This window comes from Suricata suricatta, chromosome 15 (assembly GCF_006229205.1).
Source record: "Suricata suricatta isolate VVHF042 chromosome 15, meerkat_22Aug2017_6uvM2_HiC, whole genome shotgun sequence".
Taxonomy (NCBI): Eukaryota; Metazoa; Chordata; class Mammalia; order Carnivora; family Herpestidae; genus Suricata; species Suricata suricatta.
This window is the reverse complement of record NC_043714.1, coordinates 33,408,324-33,421,269: the sequence shown is the minus strand read 5'-3', so window position 1 is coordinate 33,421,269 and position 12,946 is coordinate 33,408,324. Positions and strand designations below refer to the sequence as shown.

The following is a 12,946-nucleotide window of genomic DNA, read 5'->3' as shown; positions in this document are numbered from 1 at the left end:
AGATTGAACTCAAATATACATGCTTGAGATTGGCATCTGGTAGTCACATTAGTTTTGTATAAACTAGATCACATGAGACCTATTCAAACCACCGAAGTTAATAATAATTAAAATATTACGCAAAGCCATTTTTTTTCTTCTAGTTGTCAACTTTAGCTTTAGAATTGAATGAAGCTATGCATATTTTTTAAAGTTCTGTAAAAATATATCGTGTGAACACATTTTTAGTTATCATGGCAATATATAAGTAATTTTAATTATCAAATAATTGACAGTTTCTACTAATGAGTTTGAGGACTGAAAGATACATGAGCTGGATCATATATCACCAACTCTCTCACTTTATGCAGAAGATAACTCACTAACTCAGTTTTCCTTTCAGAAAATAATGGTCTAAGTTTTGCCTGATACAAAAAAATCTGAGGCACAGATATCTAACATTTAGAAGCACTATTATCAGTAACAAAGGTTTTATATTATTTTTATTTAATTTTGGATACAGTATAAAATTAAAGTAAAATGATTCTTTTCTTTAACATCATTCATTTAAATATTGACCCCTTTTAGTTCATTTAAAATGGTATTTTCTTCACACAATAATCAATAACCAAATTTTCAGGAATAGATATGTGGCATAAAGTGAGATTCATCCATATTCATTATGTCTGTAAAACTAATTACAATTGCAAATTCTTTTTAACCACACAATAAAATTCAAGAAAAGTTGAAAAGCTCTGAAATCTTGCAAAAAAGATAAAGAGGGCTTTATTTTGGTCTTCATTATAAGTGGAAGACAGAAAAACATTAAATTGCTCAACTAAATAATCAGGTTGCTCAACTAAACAGGTGTTTGTCTCCTCACTTCCGTGTGCATTTGAATCCTCATGAAGAAATACAGGCAGGATTACCTAGTCTTAATTATACTAGAACTTTCATCAATATCCCCCAACAGACAAATTTTAAATTTGGAATACAGGCTATATTGAGCAGAGAGGAGTTTTTTTTTTTTCACATGGTTAAGTATTTTACATAAATACATCTTCTCTTTTCTGACCCTTGTATTTTTATCACTAACACCTAATTTACTTATTTATCATCTGCATTATTGTTTTGTTCCTTGATAATCCTCACTCAGGAATGTGTGTTTCCTTATTTAACAGTTACTACTTGACCCAACTCAAATCCCTTCTTTTCTCCAGGCACTGCCAAGGTGCTTCCCTCCTGGTATTTCTAGTGCTTTCTTTGCTCACCCTCCCTAGCTATAGCACACTCTCTGTCATCCCCTTCTAATTCTACATTTCTTTTCACTTCATTTTCTCCTTATTTTAGTCCATCTTTTCTATGCCTGTATTCTTATATATTCTATCTTATTGATTTGGCATTGGATGCCCCATCAAGCTGCTGTGTTTTCATATTGTGTTCTGTGCTGTTGATTCTAGAATTGCCACTCTTTCCTTAGTTACCATTCCACCCCTCCTAGAGCACCTGTCTCCATCATGTACCACTTAACACTTCGGGTGTTCAAACTTTATTTCCTCTTCTCCCCAAAAGATATGTCTTTTCTTGCCCATCGTCACTATTAGCCTCTCCCAAAGGCATGTCCCGTCTTGCCCACCCTCACATTGAGTCTGATGGCACATAGATTATTTCGTACATTCCTTTGGTATGATGTGTGCTAACTTCCTTTTATATAGTAGCCCTAAACTTTTCCTGTGAAAACCCAGCCAACACATCCTTCTTCACTGTCAGAAGCTTATGAAATTCTTCCCAATTTACAAATCTTCCAGCCAAGTGAGAGACATTCTATCTCTTTTATGCAAAAATATTACCATGTTAAACTTCTTTACTTTGTCAAAACATCAAATCTTATATACTATTTTTATTTAATCTGCTGTCATTAGACTCCTTATTGCTTAGATTAAATTTTTTTTTGATATTTGGAGTACACATTCTTTTTTAATTTTTTTCATGTTTGTTTATTTTTGAAAGAGAGGCAGTCTGAGTGGGGGAGGGGCAGAGAGAGAGGAAGACAGAATCTGAAGCAGACTCCAGGCTCCAAGAGCTGATGCAGGGCTTGAACCCACAAACCATGAGATATGACCTAAGCCAAAATCAAGAGTCTGATGTTTAACCGACCGAGCCACCCAGGCACCCCTAGAGTAATTTTCAAAAATTATTTGGCGTTAGTAGTTGTTCAAGACTCCATTATTTGGCTGAACGATTTGGGAAGTTATTTACTTATTTTTATTATGTAGAATTTTCTCCTTCCCCGCCCCAACAGTAAGCAAATAGTGCTATTCATATTTGTTTCACTTGATAGAAATGAACCAGTAACATAGTGCCTTCCATTTGCTAATGATTGTGATAATCTGACTTCCCTCAGGACTGCTGGAGAACCCCATCACTATTTTATGGCACATCAGGTTATTTGTTGAGGCTTTCCTTTTGAGTTTAAGGAAGGGCAGTTACCTTTTGACCTCCGTTTTTAAGTAAATAAATCACAGCAAAACATTGGCAACAGAAGGAATGTTTTCAGGAGCATATTAGCATAAAGCAATTAGGCAGTGGTAATGAGGATTAGTCTCTCCTGTTATGGCAACAACTGTTCCCTAACCCTGAGACAAAGTCACTTAGGAATCTTTCAGGGCTTTTTGCTCTGTAATTTCGTGGGAATTCTCTGCCCAATCTACCCTTATCTCTTAGGAGCAAACCTCTAATTCAACGTAGGCCTTTAACACCTAATTTGTTGACAACTGACTTTGTGTCCCTTTGAAAGGAGAAAGGCACATTCCCCTGGGTGCTGGCCTTCCTCTGCACCCTCTCCAGTTCCCCAACCCTGCCCCCTCCCCTGAGCCACTGACCCCAAGCCTTTGCACTTGCTCAGGGCTTTTTAGTGGAGTCTGTTGATGGCTTTTTGCTTCTGCCCAGTGCATTATTCTTATTGCTGATTGTCTGCACTGCCCACAATCTTTGAGCTCAGTGAGTTTCCTTTTGTGTTTGAAGAAGCCAAAAATAATAATACTCCATAGCACTAGCTCAACCCTTTGATTATACCTATGTGATACCATGAAACATTTCCTTTCCTACCGTCCATGGCATGGCCGTGTCCTACCATACTGACCACCCCTCCTCTACAAGATGCAAGGGGAATAAACAGAAAGGTTACCTAAAGGACAGGAATAATCCCTGGAGAATAGAGGCTTTGTTTTAAGTAAATATCCCCCAAGGTAGTAAAGCCTGAATTAAGTCTAAAAAAAAAAGAGAGAGAGAGCAAAGAATGATAATGATGCTCAAGGGAAAGAGAGTAACACCTAGAAACAGGCTGGCAAATGGATAATTTCCATGCAGTAGTCTACGTATGCTGGTCCATGTGTGGGGCTTTGAAGGGCAGTCAACAGGGCCTGAAAACGCCTTTCTTTCTATGGGGAAGCTTCAGCTACATATTGACCAACCAGGCCCCCTGCATCCAGACTGAGGAAAAGATTTCCTGATATGTCTTCTGTCTTTAACTGCCTGTTTTTCTCTATCTTTGAAAACATATTCAACACCTCATGCTGTTCCAGGACTCAGGAGTACAGTGCTTGAATAAAATAGATGAGGTGCATACTCTGATTAGAGACAGGTGAGCAAATAAAGATGATTTCAGAGAACAATAGGTATTGTGAAGCAAATAAAACATGAGGAGTTGAAAGAAAAAGATTGAGAAAAAGACCACTTTAGATTGGGTAGTTAAAAACTAAATTGAATACACTGCCCCAAGTACCTTGAGTAAAAATAGCCATGCACTTTATTCAGCAGGAACACAGTTTTTATTGTAAATGAAACATCTTTCTTCAGGTCAAAACTAAAGTGATGGTAATTTTTGATAGGTGTGCTAATGACACAGCTGTTTTCCGGCTCATTATATTCACTAAATGGTGGTTTCCATTTCACAGAGGCAGCAGTAACAGCATTTCACACAGTCTTTTGAAATTAGTTGTTTGCCTCTGCTCCCCTCTAGATTGAATGTACATTCTTTAGGAGTTCATATTTTTGGAACCTAACACTGCTAGTGCAGTGGGAGGAATGAAACCTTTTCTATTTTTCAACACTTAATTATATGAAATGTGAACTGAAATTGAGATCTCTCTGCCAATATTCATGATCCTTAGATCCCAAAGGAGGTGGTGAGGGGCGGGCGGGAAAGCGAAAGGTCACAGCGCTGTGTGGCGCAATTACCCACGGAATCTGAGGCTCCTTGCCTTAAAGGCAGCGTACTTACTGATGAAGCGCTTTGTAGCGCGCTGTTCTTTTCTGCATCGTAACCATCACAAAGTGGTTTCTGAACAAGAGTAAAGGCGAAAAGAAACAAGTGAAAAGGTGTAAGGAACTAAAAAGAAAAAGGGTCAACATTGCCACATACATCTCTCTCTTTCTCTTCAGATCTTTCTGTTCTAGGACCAAACTACATTTATGGTATAGGAACACTTCTTTACCATTCATTATTCACATATATAAATGGATTAAAAACCATAAATATTCATGTTACTATATGTTCTAGTATGCATGAATAATTATGCATTTTTAAGTTTTAAAAATTGGTATTCTTTATGTGAGGAGTTAAGAAATACTAAGTAACAAGAGAGTGACCCATAGCTGACATATCATTTAACCTTTAGGTGTCCAGGTTTTTCAATATAAATTAAAATAAAAACAAAGGATTTTTTTTAACATTTGGTGACTATAAAAGGTATTGTCTATGCTTAGCACTAGTAAACAAAATATTATGCAAATACCATATCTCCTTTCCTTTGAAACACAAATATATCTTACTTATTAAAATAATTTACATTTCTAAGTCCAGGTGCTAACTCTGACAGATTCTTCCTTAAAAATAGTCAAAGACATTAAGGAATATTCCAGAACTATGAATTTTGAAATGATTTACCTCCTTCCCCTATTATAGCAAGTCTGTATTTTGAATATTTTTCAAAAGTGCAGACACCACCCAAAGTGATTTGACCCACAGAAGTGAAAAAACTTTCATTTTTTTCCCCTATAGGTTCTTTGGCTGGTCTGATACTTAAATTGACATAAGACAAGATTAACAGGAGAAAAACAAATTTAATTCAATATGTATAGAGTGCCATAAAAATAAGGGACCTCCTCAAAGAGAAAGAGGGATGGTCACAGGACGTTAAAAAAAGCAGATGTTTGGTAATTAGATGTTTGCCCTGCTGTATGACCCCATAGGGTTGTTCAGATAAAAAGTTATCTCTGGTAATAGCTCTCTATCTAAATTCTTCTAGGTACTTAAGGGAGAGGTAAGTTTTTGCCTTGAATCTGCCTGGTTATGATTGCCTTCAGCTCAAAATACCCACATGCCAAAGTGGCAGGTTTTGGGGATGGCATATTCTGCCCGCCTTCAGACCTGTCGAGATCTACCGCTGCATTATTTCTCCCAGAATCACATCTGGCTCATCTTTGCCTGATGAGCCCTGAAAATTGTGCTTGCAAAGTTATTGCAGAAATCCGTGACTGTCTAGTGAGAAAGTGTATTTTAGTGGTTGGTTTGAACAGGTTTTCTCCTAAGGTTTATATACCAAAAGCCGTTTGTGTGAGCTCTTGTGATGAGATAATGAAAGCTTCCCAGAATGGCATTGTCTTTGCCAGATACCTCTATTAAGCATCGCTTAGATTTTTTTCCTCCAGGTTATAATTTTACTTTTTCTTCCCCAGTGTTGAAAAAGAAATATAGCTAATTAAATGTAAATGGCCTTGTTCTCTTTCTTTAAATACTATAGTACGTTTTACAATTCGCAGTACAGGCAGTAAATTTGAATACAATAGTTTAGTGTGAAATCAAATTAATGACTTTATGATATATTTTATGGCTTTACAAGGTAAGATTTTTATATTTCTAGTTCACATATGTTAGTGTTGAATGGAGCATGAACTACACTTAATTAAATGGCATGCAACATAGTTTCCTTTCTTTTTTAAAGCATAAACATGTTGGTTGCAGCATTGTTTATAGTAACAAATTTAAATGGCCTGAATGGAGACTTACTAATCTTACATTTGCTAGCCAGAATACTACTTATACAACACAAATACTTATGCAAATAATATAATAATATTTTATCATATGGGAATTGCCTATGTATTTTTAGGTTTTAAAAATCAGTGTATAAACTTTTTATCATGAAAAATTTCAAAAACACAGAAAAGTTGGAAGAATGAATACATACACACTTATCATCTAGATTGAACATCTGTTGGTATTTGCCTATATTTTCTGTGTGTGTGTGTGTGTGTGTGTGTGTGTGTGTGTGTGAACAATGCAACATGCATGGTCAAATGTTTGGTTAAACGTTTCAAAGAGAGTTGTTGATATCATCAAACTTCATCTTTAAATAGAGGATCTAAGTTTGGGTGGCTCAGTTGATTGCATGTCTGCCTTCAGCTCAGGTCAAGAGCTCATGGTCCTTGAGTTCAAGCCCTGCATCAGGCTCTCTGCTGTCAGCGGGGAGCCCGCTCTGGATCCTCGGTCTCCCTCTCTCTCTACACCTCTGTTTCTCTCCTTCTCAAAAATAAACATTTTAAAAGACACATAGGATCTAGGGATTGTTCATGCGTTGCCTTTGGTTTATAGGTCTATTTAGATCTTGAGCTGATAATTCTCCCCACCCTTTTCCCATGAATTTTTTTTTCTTGCTGAGACCAGGCCACTTGTCTGATAAACGTGCCACTTTCTGGAACGTGCTTGATTGCTTCTTTTAAGTGTGATTTAACTTATTTCTTTCTTCCTATAAACTGGAAGAACTTAGGTGTAAAGGCTCAATTACATTCTAGTTTAAACATGTTTGCGCTCTCTCTGTTTGTACTTCATAAAGGATTCTGTGCCTTTCAATGGCTCGCTACGTTGTTGTGCATCACGTTCGGGGCCACATAATCAAAGTTGCCTTTATGACTGGTACAAATCTTGATCACTTGACTAAGGTGGCAGCTACCATATCTCTGCATTGTAATGCTGCATTTTCAAAGTTAAAATAAGCACAGATACACACATGTACACACACGTGCACGTGAAATTTTAGTAAGGGTGGATTGTATCAATCTCCGTGTCCTAGTTTTGATATAATGTAAGAGTTATCATTGGGGAAGTTTAGGGAAGAGTATAAGAAATCTGTTATTTGTTATAACTGTAATGTGAATCTAGAGTTACTTCAATATAATCAGGTTTTTTTTTTAAACAGCAGCTAATTTATGGGCTGAGTTTTAGTAATACACATTGCTAACAATGAACAAATTAATCATTGGTATTTATCATTATCAATTTTTATTCCAGTAAGTTCGGTAACTGTGTATAAGCTTGGTCAAGCATATGGCATTATTAAACATGTTTGAATATTAAATTTTATAGGGAATTCTGATCATTTACTTTTACTGTGTGCTCTTGAGGTTTATCTAAGGCAATAAATCAGTTGAATGGGGAAAGTGTTAGCTATTCAATAGCACCTGTACCAAAGCATACTTTTCCTTTGTGTAGCTCCAGCATGGCCATCAATTATCTTATCCTCAAATTTCCCTTTCATTCCTCTTGCCCCTTCAAAAAAGCCATGGCTTGGAACGGTAAACATTTAGATGTCTGTCTAAGGCTCAGAACTCATTGCTGGCTCCTTGTTGCCGAGATGTCCATAATTACCTATGCATTGCTCCCTCCCAGTATCCGGTCCCATGAGACCACTTGGTAAGTCTGGCTAGCAAGGGGGGGTTCAGGAAGGGCAGTATCCAGCTGGTGTCTCATGCATCCCGTTCTGCTTTGAAAAGCAGTCGAAGGAAATACGGGCCTACCACAGAGCAGAAGGCCACTATTTCTTCCTCTGCCTTTTAAGCATTCTTGTAAATTGCTTTTTCCTTATTTTTGCCATGACTTTGTCTCTCATTTACTATTACTACATGCCTGATTTTTTTCCATAAGAACCAGGTTAGTTTTGGAGATCAGTTTTCGCAGATACTCTAAGCCACACCCTGAGTCCTCAGAAATAGTACATGATTGCTTGTAAGCAAATCAGTATGCATAGACAAACGTGTTTCTCAATGTTTTTTTTCCCCATAGCTGGTGAATTTCCATGGTGCAAATGTAATTTTAATAAATTGTCTGATACTCCTATTAATAAGTTACCTTGGTTTGAATAATCTCAGATATATGCTATTCATCCTATGGTGGTTTGATGAAAAAATACAGGAATTTGTTCATGAAGCATGTGTGTAGGTCTCCTGAAATATGCCAGACATAGTTCCCAAAACTGATCATTCAGTGTTAGGAAACATACTGCCCCTACTTCTATAGACAGCACAGTGGAGCAGGAAGAAGACTGTATCACTGTAAAAATGGTAATACAGTAACAGATTGTGTAAGTGCTGTGAAGTGAAATTACAGACTACTATGAAACAGTATAACAGGGTCACCTGATTTCAGTCAGCAGTCAGGTAGGGCTTTTTTTGTGCAAAGGAAATTTCAGCTGAAAATGAATAGACGATTCACACTTAATCGGATGAAGAGTGTGAGGAAGGGAACATGCAAGGTGGAGCAAACTGCGTAGGAGAAGCCTTAAGGAAGAAAAGAGCTTTACTCTATCAGAAACTGAAAGGATGCCGATGTCACTAATGCATCATGAGCACAAAGGGCCCCGCAGTGCATGGGCTGGAGGTAGGGACCGAGTCTGAGTTCCATTTTGGATGCAGGAGGAGACAGATCGGGAGCTTTGAGTTGCCATCACAGTCATCTCAGTGAAATACAGTGGCAGCTCAGAGTAGAATGGTGACAGCGATGATGGCAAGGAATCAAGAGGTTTGAGATGCTCTGAAGAGGTGAGGAAGACTGGAGGGAGCCCACAGTGGCAGGCGAGGGCTGAGGAACCAACGGTGCCTTCTGGAAATGTTCAGTTTAGACACACAAGGCATTCATAGATTTACATCAAGTTGTTGGTTAAATAACAAATCTGTATATCAGAAGAGAGGTAAAAGTAGATCAGATCTACTAATTGGTTTCTAAAAAGAGGTCTGAAAATAGTACCCTCTACTGAGAGTAGACCCATAATATAGCTTCATATTCAGACAGCAGGAGGATACTTTCTCTTCATAGTTGTCAGCAAACAATATGCCTGTATTAAGATAGAATTTTAGAAGTGCCTGGGTGACTCAGTGGGTTAAGTGTCTGACTCTTGACTTTGGCTCAGGTCATGATCTCACAGTTCATGAGACTGAGCCTTGTGTCAAGCTCTGGGTTGAGAGCACAGGGCTTGCTTGGGACTTTCTACCTCTAAACTGCTTGTATGCTTTCTCTCCCTCCCTCCCTCTCAAAATAAATAAACCTTTTAAAAAACAAGGACAGAATTTTAAGGGGAATTAAAAAAACCCAGTTTCTCATGTGCGTTATTGCTTTGTGGTGTATAGCCTGTAGTACTCTGTGTGTCCGTGATCTTCATGAACAAGAAGGTCAGCCTGGGTCCCGTGCTACCTGGAACAAAAAAAAATCTGTGTAGACTTGTAGCTAAAGTGTAATATTGGTGTTTCAGTAGGAATTCCTCCTTGGAAATTTTTAAACACTTTTTCTTTATAACTTGACTTTGCACATGTGCTAGTTTTGATTATTTTAGGGTGTGCTTCCACCCCTTCCACCCCCTTTTATAAGGGCTGTAGCCAAAAAAAGACCAGTGGCAAGATAGAAACAACAGATTTAGAGCTTGGCAATTCTTCTTTCTTTCCCTTTATACCAAAGACAAAAACAAAATGTACATGTTTGGGAGGGTGAAACATTTTTTTCCCTGCGTGGTTCAAAGACCTTTGTATATCATACCTTTCTAAGTAATGGAATATATACTACACATCTGCCTATTCTAGTAGAACTTTTGTATTCTTCTGACATCTGCATGGCTTTGACTTCTAAAAGGATAACTAACCTTCACTTGGTCCTTTCCTCCATAAATGTGTTTCCTTTCAAGACATATTATTAAGCCTCCACTATGTGCAAGGCACTTTTGAGGAAATGGGCAACCACACCTGAACAAAGACAGCTATCTTTGCCATCATGGAGTTTATGGAGAGAGAATGAACAACAAATACAACATGTATTGTACTGAAACAGTGAACGACATGGTCAAGGAAAATAAAGCAGAGGAGTGAAGTCACATGTGGGTGGGTGGAATGAAGGAATTCAGTTTTAGGTAGTGTGGTAAGAGGAGATTTCACTTTGAAGAGAAATTTGCATAGAGACAAATATTTTAAATACCCTCTTTCTACAAACCGTTCGCAAGCCTCATTTCTGCAATGGCAACCTATAGTGACTGTGACAGGTTTACGTTCTCTGTGACAGAATACTTGCCAAATTATTTGTACCATTGCTTCCTACCGCTCTGAGAAGGCATGGATAAGTGGAATAGAAACACAGCCTGGATATCTGCAATTTATATCACTCTCTGCCAAGGCTGCTGTCAATGAGAAGTTGTTCTGAACTCACCTGTGATTCCATTTACCTTCTGAATTTTTGCAAATGCCTATCTTGAGGCAGAATTTCCATTTTTTCTTGTACTAGTGGCAAGTTGGGGCTATGGTCCTGTCTTCACACAGCAGCATATATCTGTCCCAAAGAGTCATAGCCTTGTCTCAGAATTGGGGAGATAAAGCAATGTGAGGTGCTTCTCTGAGAAGAACTGGAATACAGTTTCACTTGAATTTTTTCTGTCCTTCAGCTCCAAGAGCTTTCTGTTTCATTATCCCATAAATAATCATGGTCAGTTATTTCTTTATCAGAATCCAGTAGGTGTTTAGCCATTTTTATGTATTATTTTAGGATACATATTACAATAATTTAAGAATATTTTATGTGGAGATTGGCATAGTTTTAACACCTAGTTAAAAGCTCTTGTTGTAGTTAGATGAAAATACTAGCTTTATTTTAAATTATCAGAATACCATCTACTCACATACCATTAACTAAGCACTGAATCTTTATGCCCATATATATGTTCCTGGATCAATCTATTTATGGCCAAACTTTGTATTTTAAAGTCCGCTTAATGTAGCTACTATCTGTGGATCAAGATATGTATTAATTCCGGCTACCTGCTACCATAAACATTATCAAGAAGAGGGTAATAATATAAGAGGTTAATCTCTTTTGGTAGGAAAGAGATGCATGACTAAAACTAATATGGCTTAAGTGTGAAGAGGAATTGAAGAGCAGGAGCTAAAATTGTAAACAGAATTGTAAAGAAAAGTAAGGTAACTAATTTCAATATGATTTTAACAATAATAGCAGCCCATCGGCAATGGTCCTCAGAAAGTCTTTATATTTAAAACAGTAATTATACTATGAGTCAGTTATTAGGTTGTACTAACCCAATGACTAGTGTCTTGACCAGAGTGACCATTATTAAGGGACAAAACAGGCATAGGATATGAACTTAGAGATGTTAATTAAGCTAGTTCCTTCTTTATTTACAAACCACAAAGTTCACAGAGAAGACACCCCAGGAAAACTAGAATGAAGTACAACCACCCAAAGATTCCTAAGAATGTGTTTATATTTGGATTGGTTTAGGTGGGAAAAGGTTCATTTTTATCATACCACCTAAAATCCAAGAATCCTCAGTTGAGTGTGTGTGTGTGTGTGTGTGTGTGTGTGTACGAATGACTATATGAATAACTGACAAATCCTAGAAAATCTAGTCAGGTTAAATTATTATTAGCCAAAAGGTTGGGAAAGCCCTATAATAAATCACTTATTAATACCTAACTAGGGGAAGGGGAGCAGAGAAGAGTTGAATTGGAAGTATTTTTGTGAAACATATTTATCTAAGTAGCATAAATATATAACTTCCAAGTGAAATGTTGTTCGTAAATGCAAAGTTTGAAATAAAGTAAAACAGCATATTTTAAAACGTACCTAGTTTTTCCAATATTAAAGCACTTTAGATAGTTTTATTATGAAATTTTCAATAGAAAATAATTTAATGTAATCTAACATTTTCAAAAGTTTTTGCCGTTAGTAAGAATTTATGGCAAAACATGCTATGTGCAAGTTAATGATGAATTCAACAACATTTGTAAATGCCTGCTATCGGGTAAGTTATGGTTTTTCACTAGAGATAAGCGTAGATACTTTTTGTATAAAATAACTGGGGCTGTGAATTGAGTGAAGTCGGGATATTGTGAGAGCATGTAGGAGAGGCAGTGGACCCAGATTGTAATCACTGTGATGATATTTTTAAAGATAACTTTGTTCATTTAGGGTCACCATATAATTTATCATCGAAACCAGAACATATTTGAAGGTGAAAGAGGACTCTCCTTATAATTACATGAGGCAATGGGTAAAATGGAGGCATACCAAGAAGGATGGCCTCTCTATTCCATCCCCAAAATCTTAGCTGTGAGATCTTGTATATGTCTATAAATGCATACATATCCGTATGCTGCTCTCTTATTCAGGAAAACTGACTTAATTCACAAATCTGGCAGGGACTTTTCTGTGCTACATCTGGTTTTCCATCTACAAGACACTGGAGATAATGTAAAATGCTGAGGTTCACTTTTAATCACACTATATGGATTAGAGATTGGGTGGTTGACTACAAAAACAGCTGTGATCACTGTAAGCGAGTTAACTAGCTGTTTCTGTGGCCGCTTTGATGTGAGACAGTGAAGGGGCACTGGTCAAGGTTTGAAAGTGTTACGCCGTAGCGCGGCGAAATGCCATGGAGGCCGCTTGTTCGTTGAGAGATGCTTTTTGCTTGGTTTGCAGGACCAGTGGTTTTGGCGAGTAAGAAACAACAGGGTGATGGATGGATACCCCATGCAAATTACTTACTTCTGGCGGGGCTTGCCTCCTAGTATTGATGCAGTTTATGAAAACAGTGATGGGAATTTTGTCTTCTTTAAAGGTAAGGAATGTTTCCCA

General features: G+C 37.3%; 1 protein-coding gene across 1 annotated transcript in view; it reads left to right on the top strand.

Moving 5' to 3' along the window:
* Nucleotides 1-12,946, top strand: part of MMP16 (matrix metallopeptidase 16) — a 259,044-nt gene that overhangs the window by 215,707 nt on the left and 30,391 nt on the right. Inside the window, exon 7 of the mRNA XM_029923828.1 lies at nt 12,791-12,929. Within this exon, the coding sequence (XP_029779688.1) occupies nt 12,791-12,929 (139 nt within the window). The remainder of the gene's footprint in view (nt 1-12,790; nt 12,930-12,946) is intronic.